At 41.9% G+C, this 15902-nt stretch overlaps 1 protein-coding gene across 13 annotated transcripts in view; it reads right to left on the bottom strand.

Annotated features, from left to right (window-relative positions):
• Positions 1-15902, bottom strand: part of SYNRG (synergin gamma) — an 85419-nt gene that overhangs the window by 11541 nt on the left and 57976 nt on the right. For 9 of the 13 annotated variants that reach the window (XM_047080864.1, XM_047080866.1, XM_047080871.1 and 6 more), the window contains 5 exons: positions 10831-11424; positions 8894-9057; positions 8042-8095; positions 7107-7203; positions 5138-5286 (listed from right to left, as the gene is read on the bottom strand). In XM_047080864.1, the coding sequence (XP_046936820.1) occupies positions 5138-5286; positions 7107-7203; positions 8042-8095; positions 8894-9057; positions 10831-11424 (1058 nt within the window). The remainder of the gene's footprint in view (positions 1-5137; positions 5287-7106; positions 7204-8041; positions 8096-8893; positions 9058-10830; positions 11425-15902) is intronic. The other 4 variants (XM_047080868.1, XM_047080876.1, XM_047080875.1 and 1 more) reach the window with 2 other exon arrangements.

Genomic DNA, 15902 nt, shown 5'->3' with positions numbered 1-15902 from the left:
CCTTTCTCATGAGCAGCGGTGGCACTGTGCGGAGCTTGGATGTCTAAGAAGTTGTACAAGGATGAAACTAGCTTCCACCTCACCCAGTGGCAGCAGCTACCTCAAGAAGGAAACACAAGATAGCAAGCAACTCAAGCCAGGATTCTCCTCAATTATCCTTTGCCCCAAACTGAAAAGGATTAATACATAATGAGCTTGGTTAGTGCACTGGGTCTTTTGTGATAATTTTTCTTCAAAGAGCTCATGGCAAAGAAAGAAGCTTTGCTATCGTGGCCATTTTTTTTTCTACCAGCGCTAGAAGAGAAGAGATGGGTGGCTGATTTGAGGGTCTGTATAGAAATCTAGTTTTCAAAGCATTGTACAATGAAAAAAATTAAAAGCTTTAATTATAAAAGAAAGAAAGAAAGAAAGAAAGAAAGAAAGAAAGAAAGAAAGAAAGAAAGAAAGAAAGAAAGAAAGAATCTTAAAATCTAAATGGAAAAGGCGAGGCTAATCTTAAACTGGTTTTTAGTCCTGGGCTATAACAACAGGGAGGAAATGTACAGAAAAGAACTTGACTCTTTCTATCAAGTTGCTGCCAGGAGAGATGCCTGGCGTTTCACCTCATCGACTAAGTAAGTAACAACCCTCTTTCCCCAGAAAGGCTTTTGCTCATCTCTGGTTTTACCCACCCAGCTTGCCCATTTCAAGGAGGCAACAGAGTATAGTGGGGGAGAAGCAGAGGTCTTTTACATTGAATCCAGGTCTAATACCTTGGTGCCCCCATTTTCTTCATCTGTAAAAGGTGAAGAATAATAGTATCTACCCTCAACACCTCTGTATTAAGTAAATTATACAATATAAAGAGTTAAGAATAGGGTACAGCACATGGTAAGCACTCAGTAAAAGTTGGCTAATGATGATGAAGATATTTAGGCTTTTACCTGGTTCATACCAGCACAAAGTTAGGAAGCAAAAGATGGATGAATTAGGAGAGAACCAGACACGTGCTGACCTCTAGACTGCTAATGCTTGGTCTTATACATCTTGTTGCCCTAAAAACATGCCACGAATGAGTTTTGAGGTAAGACCTCTGTAAGACTGGGTACAGAGGCTCTGATGAAGCAAAGGTAACAACACACTGAACTCTACGATCAACAACTGGTAACAGAGCCTCCTCTATTCCACAGCCACCCTTGAATACGTCATTAGTCAACCCACTTTATTTGTAGCTGGAGCTTAGAAATATTAAAAAACCCATGGTTTCATCATCCAAGCACAACCCTGTTGCCACTCTGGCACATTCCCTTCCAGCCCCATAGTAACAATTCTGTGTTATTTCAAACTCTGTGTTCCTTTAAAAAATGGCTGCACAACATCCCAATATATGATGCTTCACACAATTTACTTGATTGACCCTCTCGAGTTCTCACTTTTACAAAGAACAACTTGTGCATTTAACTTGCTTCTTTTTGTGAGCTTGTATTAGAACTGCTGCCTCAGGAAGTTATTCTGTAAGTGAAGTTGCTGAGTTAACTACTCAGAATGTGAGTCCTTTTATTCATTCAACTTTCATTGGGTATTTATGCAGTGCCTAGCACTGTGATCAGACTGAGAATAAAACGTGGTCTTGGTCCTTGTCCTCAAGGACTTCACAGGTGGGGGTGGGTGTGGGAAGTATGTTGCTAAATACCCTTTATATAGGGTGGTACCAATTTATGTTTTCTAATAAACAGTCCCCATTTTACCACATCAACACTATTAGGATTCCAATAAACAAGCCAAACAAAAACTGGGTTTACTATTAGGTAAAAAAATGAAATCTTGCTTGAATTTGAATTAATGTTTACTGGTTAGCTGTGCCTCCTCTTGTATGAATCACTTCATGGTCTTGCTCAGCTTCTACTGGGATATTGGTGTATTTCTCATGGATTTGCTATGTTTTCTTTGTGGAGCAAAGATGTGAGCCCACCATTAGGATGCACTGCTGTGCTATTTCCTAGTTTCCCGTTTAGTCTATTTTTCCACACTTGAATGACTCTCACTAATTTGTACTTGGAGCTCTGCAAATTGGCCTATACTGAGAGATTTCGTAAGAAACGACTCAGTGAAATCTATTGCTTCATCTGCTGAAAGGATGTTGAGGATAACACAGGTTACATTAGTTTCCTCCTTACAAGAGCCCACAAAAGAAATTTCTTTCTGGTATCAGTACCAGGAATAATTATGTGTCTCCTGAGTAGTGGGTTTATTTTTATGTTGTGAACACAGTGAATCATGGAACTCATCGTGTCTTCCTTACCCTTCCTAGAAAGGGTAAAGTCAACTAACTACCGCTCACCACTAGCAAATGTAAAGCACTTTAAAAGCACTTCACCTTCACTCTCTTCCTTTCTTTTTCCCCCATTTCATTTTTCTTATGCATTTATTTAAAAAATTTAAACCAGGGGGCGACTGGGTGGCTCAGTCGGTTAAGTGTCTGACTTGGGCTCAGGTCATGATCTCACAGCTCGTGAGTTTGAGCCCCGCATTGGGCTCTGTGCTGACAGCTTAGAGCCTGGAGCCTGCTTCGGAGTCTGTGTCTCCTTCTATCTCTGCCCCTCCCCCACTTGTGCTCTGTCTCTCAAAAATAAATAAATGTAAAAAAATTTTTTTTTTTAAATTTAAACCAGTTATTAACATTATGAGGTATAAAAGTTTGAAAAAATTGGAAGGGTCAAAAGGTATAAAAGAAAAAGTACAAAGTCCCACAAAACACTGTGTTAGAACACCAAGAAATAAAGGACACAGTCTGGGGGCGCCTGGGTGGCTCAGTCGGTTAGGCGTCTGTCTTCGGCTCAGGTCATGATCTCACGGTTTGTGAGTTCGAGCCCCACGTCGGGGTCTGTGCTGTCAGTCCAAAGCCTGGAGCCTGCTTCAGATTCTGTGTCTCCCTCTCTCTCTGCCCCTACCCCACTCACACTCTGTCTCTCTCTATCAAAAAAATGAATAAACGTTAAAAAAAAATTAAAAAAAAAAAAAAAAAAGGACACAGTCTGGCTTTTAAGGGGCAGACAACCAGGCAAGAAGCAAGCACAGGATTACCAATAAGCGCAGTAAGTGCGAGGACAGAGAGAAAGGTGCTGTGGACACACACCGGAAGGGCGTTGAATTCAGACTGAAGGGCTCTCTGGAATGACTTCTGGGGAAACGATGCAGAGGCCAGAGGGAAAAGCAGTCTAACAGAGAATGAGAAGCAAAGGCAATCCAGGGGATAGAAGAGGCCTTATACACTGAGCTAAGGAGCTGAAACTTGATCCTGAAGACTATGGAGAGCCCACTGCAAGATTTTAAATGGGATTTGAATGACATGACCAGACTTGCATTTCAGAAAGAATGGGCTAGAAGGGCATGCAGAATAGATTACGACAGGGGATAACAAAATGAACCAGCAACTCCAGCTATGCGGTCAGAAGTGATAAGGACTGGAGTGATTGAATGCATTAACAAAATAAGGTTCCCATTTTTATTACACTTTCTAGCTATTATTAATATGTAAGAATGCTATGAATTTTTGCCAAACTCAATAAATTTAACCTCTTGAATTCAGATTTCTATAAATATTTCATATCACCAAACAAGCATAATTTTATCTCTTATTTTCAAATATTTATATTCCTTATTGTACTGGCCAGAACTGTATTTTTTTTAACAAATAATGACCCAAACTGTAGAAACTGAAAAATAGTCCAAGGGAACAAAACAGAGAATTTGGCAATGATTTAAACTCTTTAAGAACTTAATACCGCAAACCAGAAACAATGAACACTGGGGAGACATGTGCTGGGACAGCTACTCCCTGCCTGGCTGTGGGCACAGCTCAGGGACAACTGCTTCCTACCACGTGGCCGCAGTCCTGCTCAGATGGGCCACCTAGTTATATGTAAGGAAAAAAAGAAAGAAAATGGAATAGCGTATTTCTTCCAGCTGTGGAAGGAAGATAAATTTCTGACTTTTGTGAAATAAAGGATATTATCAGAGAGACAAACTGAATGGTGTGAATATAAAAAAATAAAGTAGTTTTACCCAATGAAATGGAAAACGAAAGGAACAGGTGACGAAAATAACTGATATAAGCTTTCCCATAGATGTATGTGTGTGCGTGGGTGTGTGTGTGTGTGTGTACATCCATTACAAATGTGAAATATGTAAGGTCAATAACCATATCTCATTGAACATATGGTCAAATGGCCAAGACAGGTAATCAATTTACACGTAAAGGAAACAGAAAGAGTAAATTATCATTTGGAATACTGCACAGCCCCTACAAAATGAAAGACCTATAAAAACACCGTTAGGGACTCAATATACACTTGCTAAATGAAAAAGCGGACAAAGAAACCTAGAACACAGTGTAAAGAAAAGTATGCTTGCATGTTGCTGGCAGCACTGCCAACTAGCCTGAGCTCTGTGGAGAGCCACGCAATAAAAGAAACAGCTACATACGAACGCACGCACATCCGTGTGCAAACACACACTCCGACTTCTTAGGTCTTGGAGGAACTATATCCCTGAAAGGACACACAGTCATTTGTTTAACGATACTCAGAGTAGAACCATTCAGAACAGGAAGAAGTGGAAATAATCCACAGACCTAAAAAACGGAAAAGGTGTTTAAGAAAGTCACACTGAACAGTTTCTAAAGACACATGCAGGGTCATAAAGAACTAGAAGTGCGAACAGAGGAACTCACATCGATGCTTTGCAAAACGTGCATATATGCATGTGACTTAAGAAGGATGCAGACAGGGAGCCTGGCTGACTCAGGCGGAAGAGCGTGTGATTCTTGATCTTGGGGTTGTGAGTTTAAGCCCCACGTTGGGTGTAGAGATGACTAAATAAATGATCTCTAAAAGAAGAAAAAAGAAGAAGGATGTTGACAGAGTGAATGTCCTCCTACAGTCTTATTTTATGGAGGCCCACAGGCCTTTGTGCAATCCAGAAGCCAAGCTGGTGCTACTCAGTGAACCACACAATTATCTCCTTCCTTTAACGTAACACGACCCAGCAGGCACCTCACCGTCACCCTTCAGTCAGGGCCACCACAAGAACGTACACTTTGCTTTACCACTGAGGTTTCTGGAAAGGAAAGCAAGTGCTGAACATCTAACGGACTTACCGTGAGTGTGGCCAGGGACATAAAGCCAATGAGGTTATTCCACACTTTATCGATGTCCTTCAGCAGCTGCTGGAGTTTCTCACTGCACACCGCGGTGGCTTTTATCCCCAGCTCCACACGCTTCGTCACCCTGTACACCTCAACAACACCTACAGAGTGAGAGAGTGGAGTTGGGCGCGGGCAGTGCAGAGAGGTGGGCGGCACAAGGCGGCACTACTACGTGCAGGTATCTTAGCTGGAAATATGGATTGTTTCTCAACAGAAGTGAACTTACCACTCTTTGGGACCAGTCCACCTCCAGTGCTGCAGGGTAACTTACTGGTAAGAGCACAGCCTATAGCTACACTACCTGGGTTCCAATCCCAGTTCTGCCGCTTACTAGCTGTGTAACCCTGGGCCAGTCACATAACTTCTCTGAGCCTCACTTTCCTCATCTGTAAGATGGGGATACTAAAAGCACCTCACCAAAGAGGATTAAATGGGTTCATACTGTAAAAGGCTTAGAAGAGTGCCCATAGAACATTAGGCACTATGCAGTATTAGCTCATTTTCTTTCTGGCTTCTTTGTAAGCCCATCTGTTTAAGTTTGGGAAATCCCATTTAACTGGCTGAAAATGGGAATATCAAAAGCTTAAAAGAATCTGAATGTCAGTATCACTACAAAGTAATTAAGAAACAACTCACTTCTCCGAATGCCCAATGATTTACAAACCCTGTGGCTTCACTCATCTTTTATAAACCTAACAGAACACAGGACGGCTCTTTTCCCGTGGTCTCTGAATTGCGGCTGAGTTCGTCAAGCAAGGAGGACAGGTGCCAAGTATCTTCACATTCTAAGGACGGTCACCAGACACATCCCCAACCTTTACCTGAGCCTCTAGAAGCGAGGACTGGAGGAGTTGTCTGCAGAGCAGTACCTCATCAACCTGTGTACAGCCCACTGTGGCTTTTCCTCTTCTTTCCCCAGAGGAAGGGCAGGAGTCACTGCCTATCCTACGCCAAGTGAGGGGACTTCTCAGACAACCCCTCACAGACACTAGGCGATGTGTGCAAGGAAAGACAGGTGCCCTACCACCTGGTGTGTTCCCGCAGTAGAGCCGTGGCCGTCTGAGCAGGAAGGAGGAACAAGAGCGCGGCAGTGGAACTGCAGGAGAGACCACGTCCCCCCACCACCCATTCATCCAGCAGGTATTGGTGAGGGACTACTACGTGCCAGGCGCTCAGGTACGTATTACAGACATTCCCAGGGGACAAAACAGACCAAATCACTCCCTTCTTAGAGGTTCCTTGCAGGGGAGGGAGACAGATAACAAATAAGAAAAGGTAAAATATACAAGATATTAAAGCTGACGGGACAAAAGACAAATCAAGCAGAGAATGGGAGAGGAAGGATGAGGGTGGGGTGAGAGGGCACAGTTTTGAGAAAGAGAGGCCAGGGAAGGCCTCCCTTAGCGGGTGACACCTGAGCAGAGATGTGAAAAAGACTAGGGTCCAGTGCATGTGGCTCTGGCTACGGGCCAAGCGGGAGCTTCAGGAGGCAAAGAACACCAGATTGGACAGAGACCGGAGTTTCAAGCTGGACTGGGACATTTAACAGCTGAAGGTAGTCAGGGAGGTAAGGAATTGGTGATGAAGTGAAGGGGTGGAGAGGAAGAATCAACAGAGCATGGTAAGGCATTAATTAGAGACCCAATGTTTTCATTCTAGTAAACCAGTAACACAGATGCAATTTTACATTGTTGCTGCTAGTATGTGTATAGTAAGGACTGAAAAACTTTGCCACAGATACCTTAAGTCAAATAGTGTGGTTTCTGTCTGTGACTTAAGCATCTCACCCACAAACGCAGATACTACTTAGTGAAGTCATATGTAACTTGAAAGATCTAGATTAAAATACTTAATGTAAGGGAAAACTGAAAATACTGTCAAGTGTCAGGATTTTGAATAAGTAAAACATAAATGAACATACCTAATAAATATTCCATGCCTTGGGCTGACTGAATTACTTCTGTGCACACAGAACTACTACTGATTCCATTTAAGGTATCATTTGCCTTCTTAATGACCTATAAGAAATGAAATCACATCACCTTATATAATTGAGAAAAGTCATTGCAAATCAATTTACTATTAGTAGAGAACCCAACAGAGAAGCCAGGAGGTGTGAAAAAGCATGACTGACTGATATATGTATATGACCATGCTGAAACAAATGTGAGAATTTAATTTTAACCTTGAAGAAACCATCCTCCATTTCTTTGGAAAAGACAGAGGTTCTTTAAGTTTAAATATTATTTTAATTTAGGCAGCATTAATCGATATCATTTTGTTATTTTCTTTTTTCTTCTTTAGAGAGACAGAAAATGTGCTCGTGTGCATGTGAGAAGGGGAGAGGTGGGGGGGAGAGGGAGGGAGAGGGAAAGGGAGGGAGGGGGAGAGAGGGAGAGAGAGACAGAGAGAGAGAGAGAAAGGGGGAAGGGGAGGGAGGGAGGGAGAGAGAGAGAGAGAGAGAGAGAGAGAGAATATCTTGAGCAAGCTCCATGCTCAGCATGGAGCCCTTGCGACAAAGGGCTCAATCCCATGACCCTGGGATCACGACCTGAGCCAAAATCAAGAGTCAGATGCTCAACCAACTGAGCCACCCAGGCGCCCCTCACTGTTATTTCTTAAACACAGTGACAGGTGAGGGCACAAGGGACAAATGAGCCACTTTTGCTATCATACACGTGAAAGAAGCCTCACTTAAGCCGTATGGCTTTCCCTCCAGCTTCCCTTTGCACAAGGCCATGGAGGAAGGGCTCTCCTCAAGTTTTCCTCTGTCCATTCAAAGGCACCAAGGAGAGGGCAAAACGGCACAAGACAGCACTCACACATGTGAAAGCACCGCAAAAGTGACATACTCACATCTAGGGCGCTCCCCAGGCACCTCTGCCATTCATATGCATATCTCTCATTCTCCTGTGAAATTTATAAAAACAACGGGGTTAAACAGGCAGGACTGGAGTCCTCTATGATTTCTGTCAATGTACAGAGCATTGGAAGGCTTTACTTTTTATTAAAAACATTCTACTTCAAGCATGATTTATCTCTTGAAACCACTGATGACTCTTCACAATTACTAAGTGCACCTTCTGAGCACATGATCTGTGAGTCTGAGGGGAATGTTTTGTAGCAGCTTCCCTCTGCAAATGTTGGCTCACTGGTTCTAGGAATAGTTTAAGCTTCTCCAAAGGCACTCGCCACATAGGTGTCTAGTACAAGAGCTAATACTAAACCACCAGCTTCCCACTCCACAGTTATGACGCCGTGTGTGTGTGAGCATGTATGAACGACAAGGAGGGCACAGAGGAGACATAAGGGTATCGGCTGTAGGAGGAAGACAGTGTGGGACTAAGACGCAGCAAATCCAGACTTTCCTCATCTCCTCTATCTGGTGTTTTAACATTCACTAAGTCTAAAGTGATAAAGTCTAAGTGCTCAAAGAAAAACTCCCCCAAACACCCCTCCTCGTGAAGTCTCCTGAACAATTTCAATTTTAGGGCCGCTGACTCCTTTCAGCAGATGTCCCACCTGAGAAGTATTTTCATCCAGGGCTAATGCTGCCATTCTCTCACTTTAATTGAATATTTTGTATCTGGTGCCTTATGACTTTCTGTCCCTCGCTTCCCCACAGAAAGTTGAAAGCAGTTTTTCTTGAGGCCCTCAGTGCTCAGTTGGTCTTTTCCCTGCCCCTCTGTAGAAAACTCCCCTGCTCACCTCCACCTCTCCTGTCAGATCTTTGTATTTGTCACGGATGACAGGCAGAGCCGGCTTCTCACTCAGAGTGTTGGAACGGTCCCTGAAAGGCTGCTCCAAAGCCGGAGAAGGAGAAGAACGGCTTATTTCTTTATCACCAAGGCTCAAACTCCTTTTGTGTGATCCTGGAGAAGTGGATGGCACAAAGGTTCTGATTACTCAGCTTAATTCAAGCCGAGGCTCTTCCTTGCTAACATGACCCTCTTCTTTAGATGCTTCTGTCATGAGGCATTCAGAAACACAATCCGTGTTTATTCTCCTCTGGCAAGCTATCCAGGCATATCTCGGAGATGTTGCGGGTTTGACTCCCAACCACATCAATAAAGTGAGTATTGCAATAAGGTGAGTCAAATGAATTTTGGGGTTTCCCAGTACAGATAAAAGTTATGTTTGCCCTACGCTATAGTCTACTAAGTGGGCAATAAATAGCATTATGTCCAAAAAAAAAATCAATGTGCAAAGATTAAAAAATACTTCATTGAAAAAAATCACAAGCTCAGCCATCATCTGAGCTTTCAGTGAGTTGTAATCACTGATCACAGATCACCATAACAATGTAATAATGAAAAAGTTTGACATGTTGCAAGAATCACCAAAACGTGACACGGCGACACAAGTGAGCAAATGCTGTTGCAACAAGGGCACTGACAGACTTGCTTGACCTAAGGCTGTGACAAATCTTCAAACTGTAAAAAACACAGTACCCAGGAGGTGCAATAAAATGAAGTATGCCCTATGTTGAATCCTTCTGGTTGTTCACTTCTGCTTGGTTTCCCTGACTTTAATTTTCTCCATTACTCTTCCCTGATCTAGCACAAGTGCAAAGCCACTGGAGTCTGGAGGACAAAGTGTCTTTTTAAATATCAGTGCGTAAGAGTCGTGTTGCCTTTCCAGTCATTAGTCACAGATTTGCACTGAGCTCCTACATACTCTCGATCCAACAGAAATCAATGATGCCTTCTGTCAGGATGGGCTTAAAGCAGAAGGGGCAAACTCAAATGCTTTCAGAGAGCAGGCAGGTCAAGTGCATGACTGAAGTGGGTCAGCCAGAGAGAAGAGGTGATGGGGACTGTGACAAGGAGGACAGCATACCCCATCTGTTAGAGGGGGCAGTGCCATTCAGCTCTACCTGATTGTCAAAAGGGGGGATACAGGCCTAGTATTGCCAGATACTACTTTTCAAGAAAAGCTAGAAATCCAGATTGTGAAATCTCATGATTCTTATTGGCTGGCAGAAGGTTTAAAAAAACCTTCTGTGTGGCTCAATCAAAACAAGTCTGCAGGGGCAACCTGGCTGGCTCGGTCATTTAAGCGTCTGACTCTTGGTTTTAGTTCAGGCCATGTTTACATGGTTTCGTGAGTTCGAGCCCCTCATCAGGCTCTGTGCTGACAGTGCAGAGCTTACTTGGGATTCTCTGTCACCCTCTCTCTCTGCCCCTCCTTCACTCGTGCTCGCTCTTTCAAAATAAATCAATAAACTTAAAAAAAACAAACAAAAAAAAAAAACAGTCTGCAGACTGGATCCAGACCCATGTTGCAGCCTCTGGATTAAAAAACACAGTCCATAGCCAGGGAATAAGAGCAGGGTTGACTTGTCCCCAAGTGCATCAAATCCATTTCTCTGGCTCTTTTAACACAGTACCCCTCTAGCCAACAAGCTAATGAACAGACTGTATGCTGTGCTTGTTTTTAGCCCAAAAAGCAATTATCTGAGGGATACAGCCTTGACTTCAGTTTAGCTGCAAACCCTTTTGTATAGCCATCTATAATAGACCCTGATTTCAGAGGCTGCAAATCCATTTCCCACTAAACCAGAGACCAACTTTCTGTTAGAAAGAACATCTAATATCTCAGTGGAAGAAACCACCACAGTACAGTCGACACTGAAAGCAACTCACCTTGAACAGAAAGGTCAAAGGTCGCCAGCTCACTTTTGATCATTTCTTCACTGGATTTCATTTTGCTCTGTGAATTGGCCACCAAAAAGTCAAATTTGCTGATTTTGGGCTTTTCACTTTGAAACTCTCCAAAGTCATCTGCACATTCTTTGGGAGTGTCGTGAGAAGTGCCGCTGGAGGCCGGGCTTGGACAGGTGGCGTCCGGGCTCCGTTCGGCTGTAGGCAAGTCCTGTCTCGTGAAATCTTTATAGTCCCCACTTTCATATTCCTTTTGCTCACTGGTCTGAGGAATCACATCTTTAAAACTGGCAAAAGCTGGAAAGGTGGCCTCTGGAAGAGCATCTTCATTTGTGAAGGTTGTTACTCTGGAGAGAGAGGTCATGGTGATGTTTTCGGAACTGCCGAATGAAGTCTCTTTCTTTTGAAGAACCGAGGCAGCTGAGGAGGACCCGCTTCCTGCTGAGAGGACAAATGGAGAGAGTTTTCTGCCCTGAGACGCATCATCCCTGTCTGACCAGTCATAGCTCGTAAGTGTGCTCACTGCAAAATTGCTACTGTAGGTTCCAAAAGCAGCATATTTTAAGTCCTCTATATCTGAAAGGGAAATAAGACCCCACAATTAGAGGCAAGCTCATGATTTAGGCAAAATGCCCTAAACTCTGCAGAAGCAAAATGTCTAGCATATTTGATTAGTTTTATGCTATGTTGGAGTTAACTACATTTAGAGCTTGTACTAAAATTAAAGGAATTGGGCTATAAAATCTGATCTTTAAAAACCCACATTAGCTTTGAGTTGGCATTTATATTTAGTTACAGAGTTATTTTCTTTGCATATAAAGATTACTATAAAAGACAGGAATATCATCTACCAACATATGACATGATTAGGGTTATTTGATAAACTGTTCACTTACAAGTTTTAAGATGTACTTACAATACCCCCTGCCTACAACTGGTGCCTTTTGCCCCAGCTTGGTTGGGAAATGTTCCTTTAACACACGGATGGACAGAATGTACATGACAAACTAGTGAAAAACTGACAATTTCTCAAAAGTAAAGTCTAAGTAATGTCACCTAACTTTTAGCCAGTTCTCAGGAGTCTCTGTCTCGCAAGATCGAACGATAGATTTTAATTAAGCAGTTACTTACCTAGTTGTTATTTTGGTCAATATGATGTCATACTGCTGTGATGGAGTATGAGGAAAGAAAAATCAACCTAATCTACTTTAGCCTCTAAAAAATAGAATCAAAGGTCTGGGTCCTGGTGGGCTCCTGTTTCTCCTTCAACTATGTATCAGCCCCTCATTAAAAAAAAAAAAAAAAAAAAAGAAGAAAAGAAAGAAGAAAAAGAAGGAAACGCTGGGGCAGAAGACTCATTTCACAAAGCATTCTTAATACACGTTTAGATCATCTGAGAGGTAGCATAAAACACCAGAAAAAATGTAGGTTTTTGATTTAGACACATCAGGGTTCAACTCTAGTGCTGCCACCTACTACTTGTGTGACACTAGGCAAGTTATTTAACGTTTCTTAACCTTGTCTTGCTCACGGAAGGGCCTGTGTTGTGTCGACTCCCCAGTAATGTGTGGAAAGGGCCGCCCCGCTTGATGCCCGGTGAGCAGTACATAATAGCAACATCTGTACAGCATAGTTGCCCCGGGCCTCCATTTGACATTTAGGTGCGGCTTTAGGGTCTACGATGGAGTTATCTCAGAGTGCAAATGAAGGGCCAACTCATCACTTTAATGGTCTGACAAGGGAAAGTTTCTTGCCCATTTTCAAAAAGCACACCCAGCTGAGGCCGAAAGCCGCTCATGCGGAGCACCCCGGTTTCAGCAGCGCGGTCTATGCAGCCTGGTTGGCGGGCTGAGTTTCATCCTGGTCGCTGTCTACGAGGCCGGAGGGCCAAAGGCAGCCTCCCTCTCTCTGACAGCCACAAGTGTACTTTACAAGGCAAATGCTCACGAGTTCGGTGATCCAGGTTTTCCAAACTAAGTCAACAGGTGAACCACACTCAGTCATTTTCTCTTTTTTTCCTCTGAGGGTTAAGGGGCTCCTGCCATGTCCATGGCTCTCCTGACAGTATAAACCAAACCTCTCTCGCTTTAAACTCAAGTAGGAAAAGGGTACTAAATGAATAATAACAGTGGAAAACCCTAGATTACACAAAAGGCGAACCAGCCAAAAGCGGGTACCAGCTTTCATAGAACAGTATATTTTAAACCTCTGTGGTGCAAATGGTACCCTTTCAAATTTGGCTTATTGAACAAGAGGGAGACAAAGATTCAGGTGAAAACTGTACAGTTTAGAATGAATAAAACAAGGCTTCAGGCAAAATGCTTTCTTAATCTCCGGCTGTAGCGTTTCGTGCCTCCCACCCCCAGCTACTATTATTTAAAGGGATCAGAAGGTGCCCTGACTCCAGTGAGGGAAACTTCAATCAAGGGGCAGACGCAGTGACACACGAGAGTGGTCTTCAACGTGTGCGTTCAGAAAAATGTCTCAGAATACAGATATTTTTATTATTGGACCCTACCAGAAAGCTTTTTGGGGAAGCTGTATTATGAACTGCTTTAAGAATCTCACCTCCTAAAAGGGTAGCAATTTTCCCAAAGACTGAAGGTAAATTTATTAGAAAGTTAGGCTCTAGTTCGAAAACCACAATCCAGTTGCTATGGTAATAAAAAGACCCTTCTGTGCACTTATGCAATAAGAAAAAAAGGGTTAAAAAAACAACCAGAAATGATTGCAATATAATGAGGTAAAAGGCATTATGAGCAATAAGGGATTACCTTAGCTGAAGAGCTTTTAAATATTTTTATAATACTACAGATCTTCAACAAATCTTATTTTTATTAAAAATGAGAGACATAACATTTTGCCTTTTAGAGCAACTCACAGAAATGACCAAATGAAAGATTTTTAAAAAATGAATTATATAAAAAAAATTATATATAAAAAAAATGAAGTGTAAATATATAAGATATGCCAAAATCCAGCTGATCAAGCTGGATACCAAAATCAAGGCTGATTTTAAAAGTTTACTTTTGCTTATTTATTGGCCATTATTATGTAAAAAAAATGTACTGAAGTGCAATTCATTTGAACGCATAAGGAAATACTAAAACTGAATTACATAAGGAATATGAGAACGTGGTATTCCTAAATCTTAGTATCTATAAATAATATTAAACTGAGTAGTATTTCCTGGCATGGTGAATATTAGTAAACCATTTTCTAAGAAAACTGTGGTAAATCAATTCACTGAGGGTAGGGTAAGCCAAGGAAATTTCTCATTGCCCATGATAACTGTTTTACATTTTCTAAGCAAATTACATGTATTATTGTATGACAGTCTTCAAAATATTAAAGATTCTGGGAGAAGTACAACATAAGTGATGGAAGCCCTGTCTACAAAAATGATATGGAATAACCCACACTTTGTAATCACTGAAGTTTCTATTGCTGGGTCTTCCATTCGATAGCTGAAGTTTGAAAATTGCAAAAGAAAAAGGAAAAAGAAAGCAGAAGGGCTGCAATAAAATGAACAGAGAATCACTACTGTACCTCCAAGTCTACAGGAGAACTCTTACTTAGGCTGTGCTAGGTCGAACTGCTATTGCACACGGATAATAGGCCAAATTGTGTGCTGTAATACAGATATTTGTTTGTAACCAGGAATGTCCTATTACAGAGGCCAAAGGAATAAACTATGCTAGCTCCTTTCCATCATGGATCTTAAATCAAGACATGGATTTCTTGCTTATGCTGGCAAGTAACCCTATCAGTCTTTTCCATAACCTCTATTCAAATCCCTTCTGAACGGATGTTGAACACAAAAACAAGGTATTTCTTGGAACAAAGAATGTGAGCTGCCACAAGACACAAAGGCCATACCAATTCCCATGGACCTTTTCTAAAGCCGTAAGCATATGCCCAGATGATTACGTTACTGGCTTTTGAGATGGGGGTTTAGAAAAAGAAGAAAGGATACATGTGCAAAATCCACTATTCTCCAGTGTTTTATATAGCAATAAAAATGTACATTGGACTGAGGAAGAAATATCTTTTAATTTCCAATGCTGATTTAATCCAAACTTCACTTACCAACGCAAACCATGAAATATGTGTACATTTCAACTTCTTTCTACCCCTGGCCCTATCCTGCCTTTACATTCTCTATTAACTATAAAACCTGGGTTGTGTCCTGTAAGTCTCAAATACTCTGAGAGTTATTGAAGAAAAGAGGAAAGCGATCACAGTGTTAAGTATGACAGGCTACAAAAGGCTGCTGTATGATTGCCTTCTAGTGTTTTCTAATTTGCACAGATACCTCCCATTCTTCATTTGTACCGACTCACATACATCCAGGGTTTAAATGATACCCATGCTATCTGTAAGCACCTTCAGGTTCCTGTCAGTGCTTTAAGTTCAATAAAGAAAAGCAGTTACTCTGTGGGTATTTTAAGTCAGAGGGGGCTGGAAGGCTAAGGAATGGTGTCAGGACATACAGCTGACCCTTGAACAACATGGGTTTGAATTGCATAGGTCCACTTATACATGGATCTTTAAAAATAAATACAGTTTAGTACTGTAAATGTATTTTCTTGTCCTTGTGATTTTCTTAATAACTCTTTTTGCTAGCTTACTTTATTGGAATACAATATATAATACAATACATGTGTTAACGAACTTTATACGGTAAGGCTTCTGGTCAATGGTAGGCTATTAGTCAAAAGTTGTATGTGGATTCTGGACTGCACTGGGGGTCAATGTCCCTAACCCCCATGTTGTTCAAGGATCAACTGTATGTACAGCAGGACTGCTCATGGTCACCATTAACAATCTCACCAAATGAGCATAGAAGATGGCAATTACATTTAGGGCCTTTTGGCCATGCAAGGAAGAGAGCAGCACCCAGAAGACCCTCTTATGCACATAATCTTATCATGCTCTCAAAGCCACTGGGCCAACATTTTCCAAAACAACTTATCAAAAGAGTTCAACTGATGGAAAAACAAAGCTAGAAGCAGCTCTTTAAACATAATTTGATTCTGGGGCACCTGGGTGGC

The sequence above is a fragment of the Lynx rufus genome, unplaced genomic scaffold (assembly GCF_022079265.1).
Source record: "Lynx rufus isolate CCGP_SWC_20201006 ecotype Redwood Valley unplaced genomic scaffold, mLynRuf1.p SCAF_18, whole genome shotgun sequence".
In the NCBI taxonomy this organism is placed as follows: domain Eukaryota; kingdom Metazoa; phylum Chordata; class Mammalia; order Carnivora; family Felidae; genus Lynx; species Lynx rufus.
Note: the sequence above shows the minus strand (reverse complement) of the source record. Positions and strands in the feature narration are given on the sequence as shown.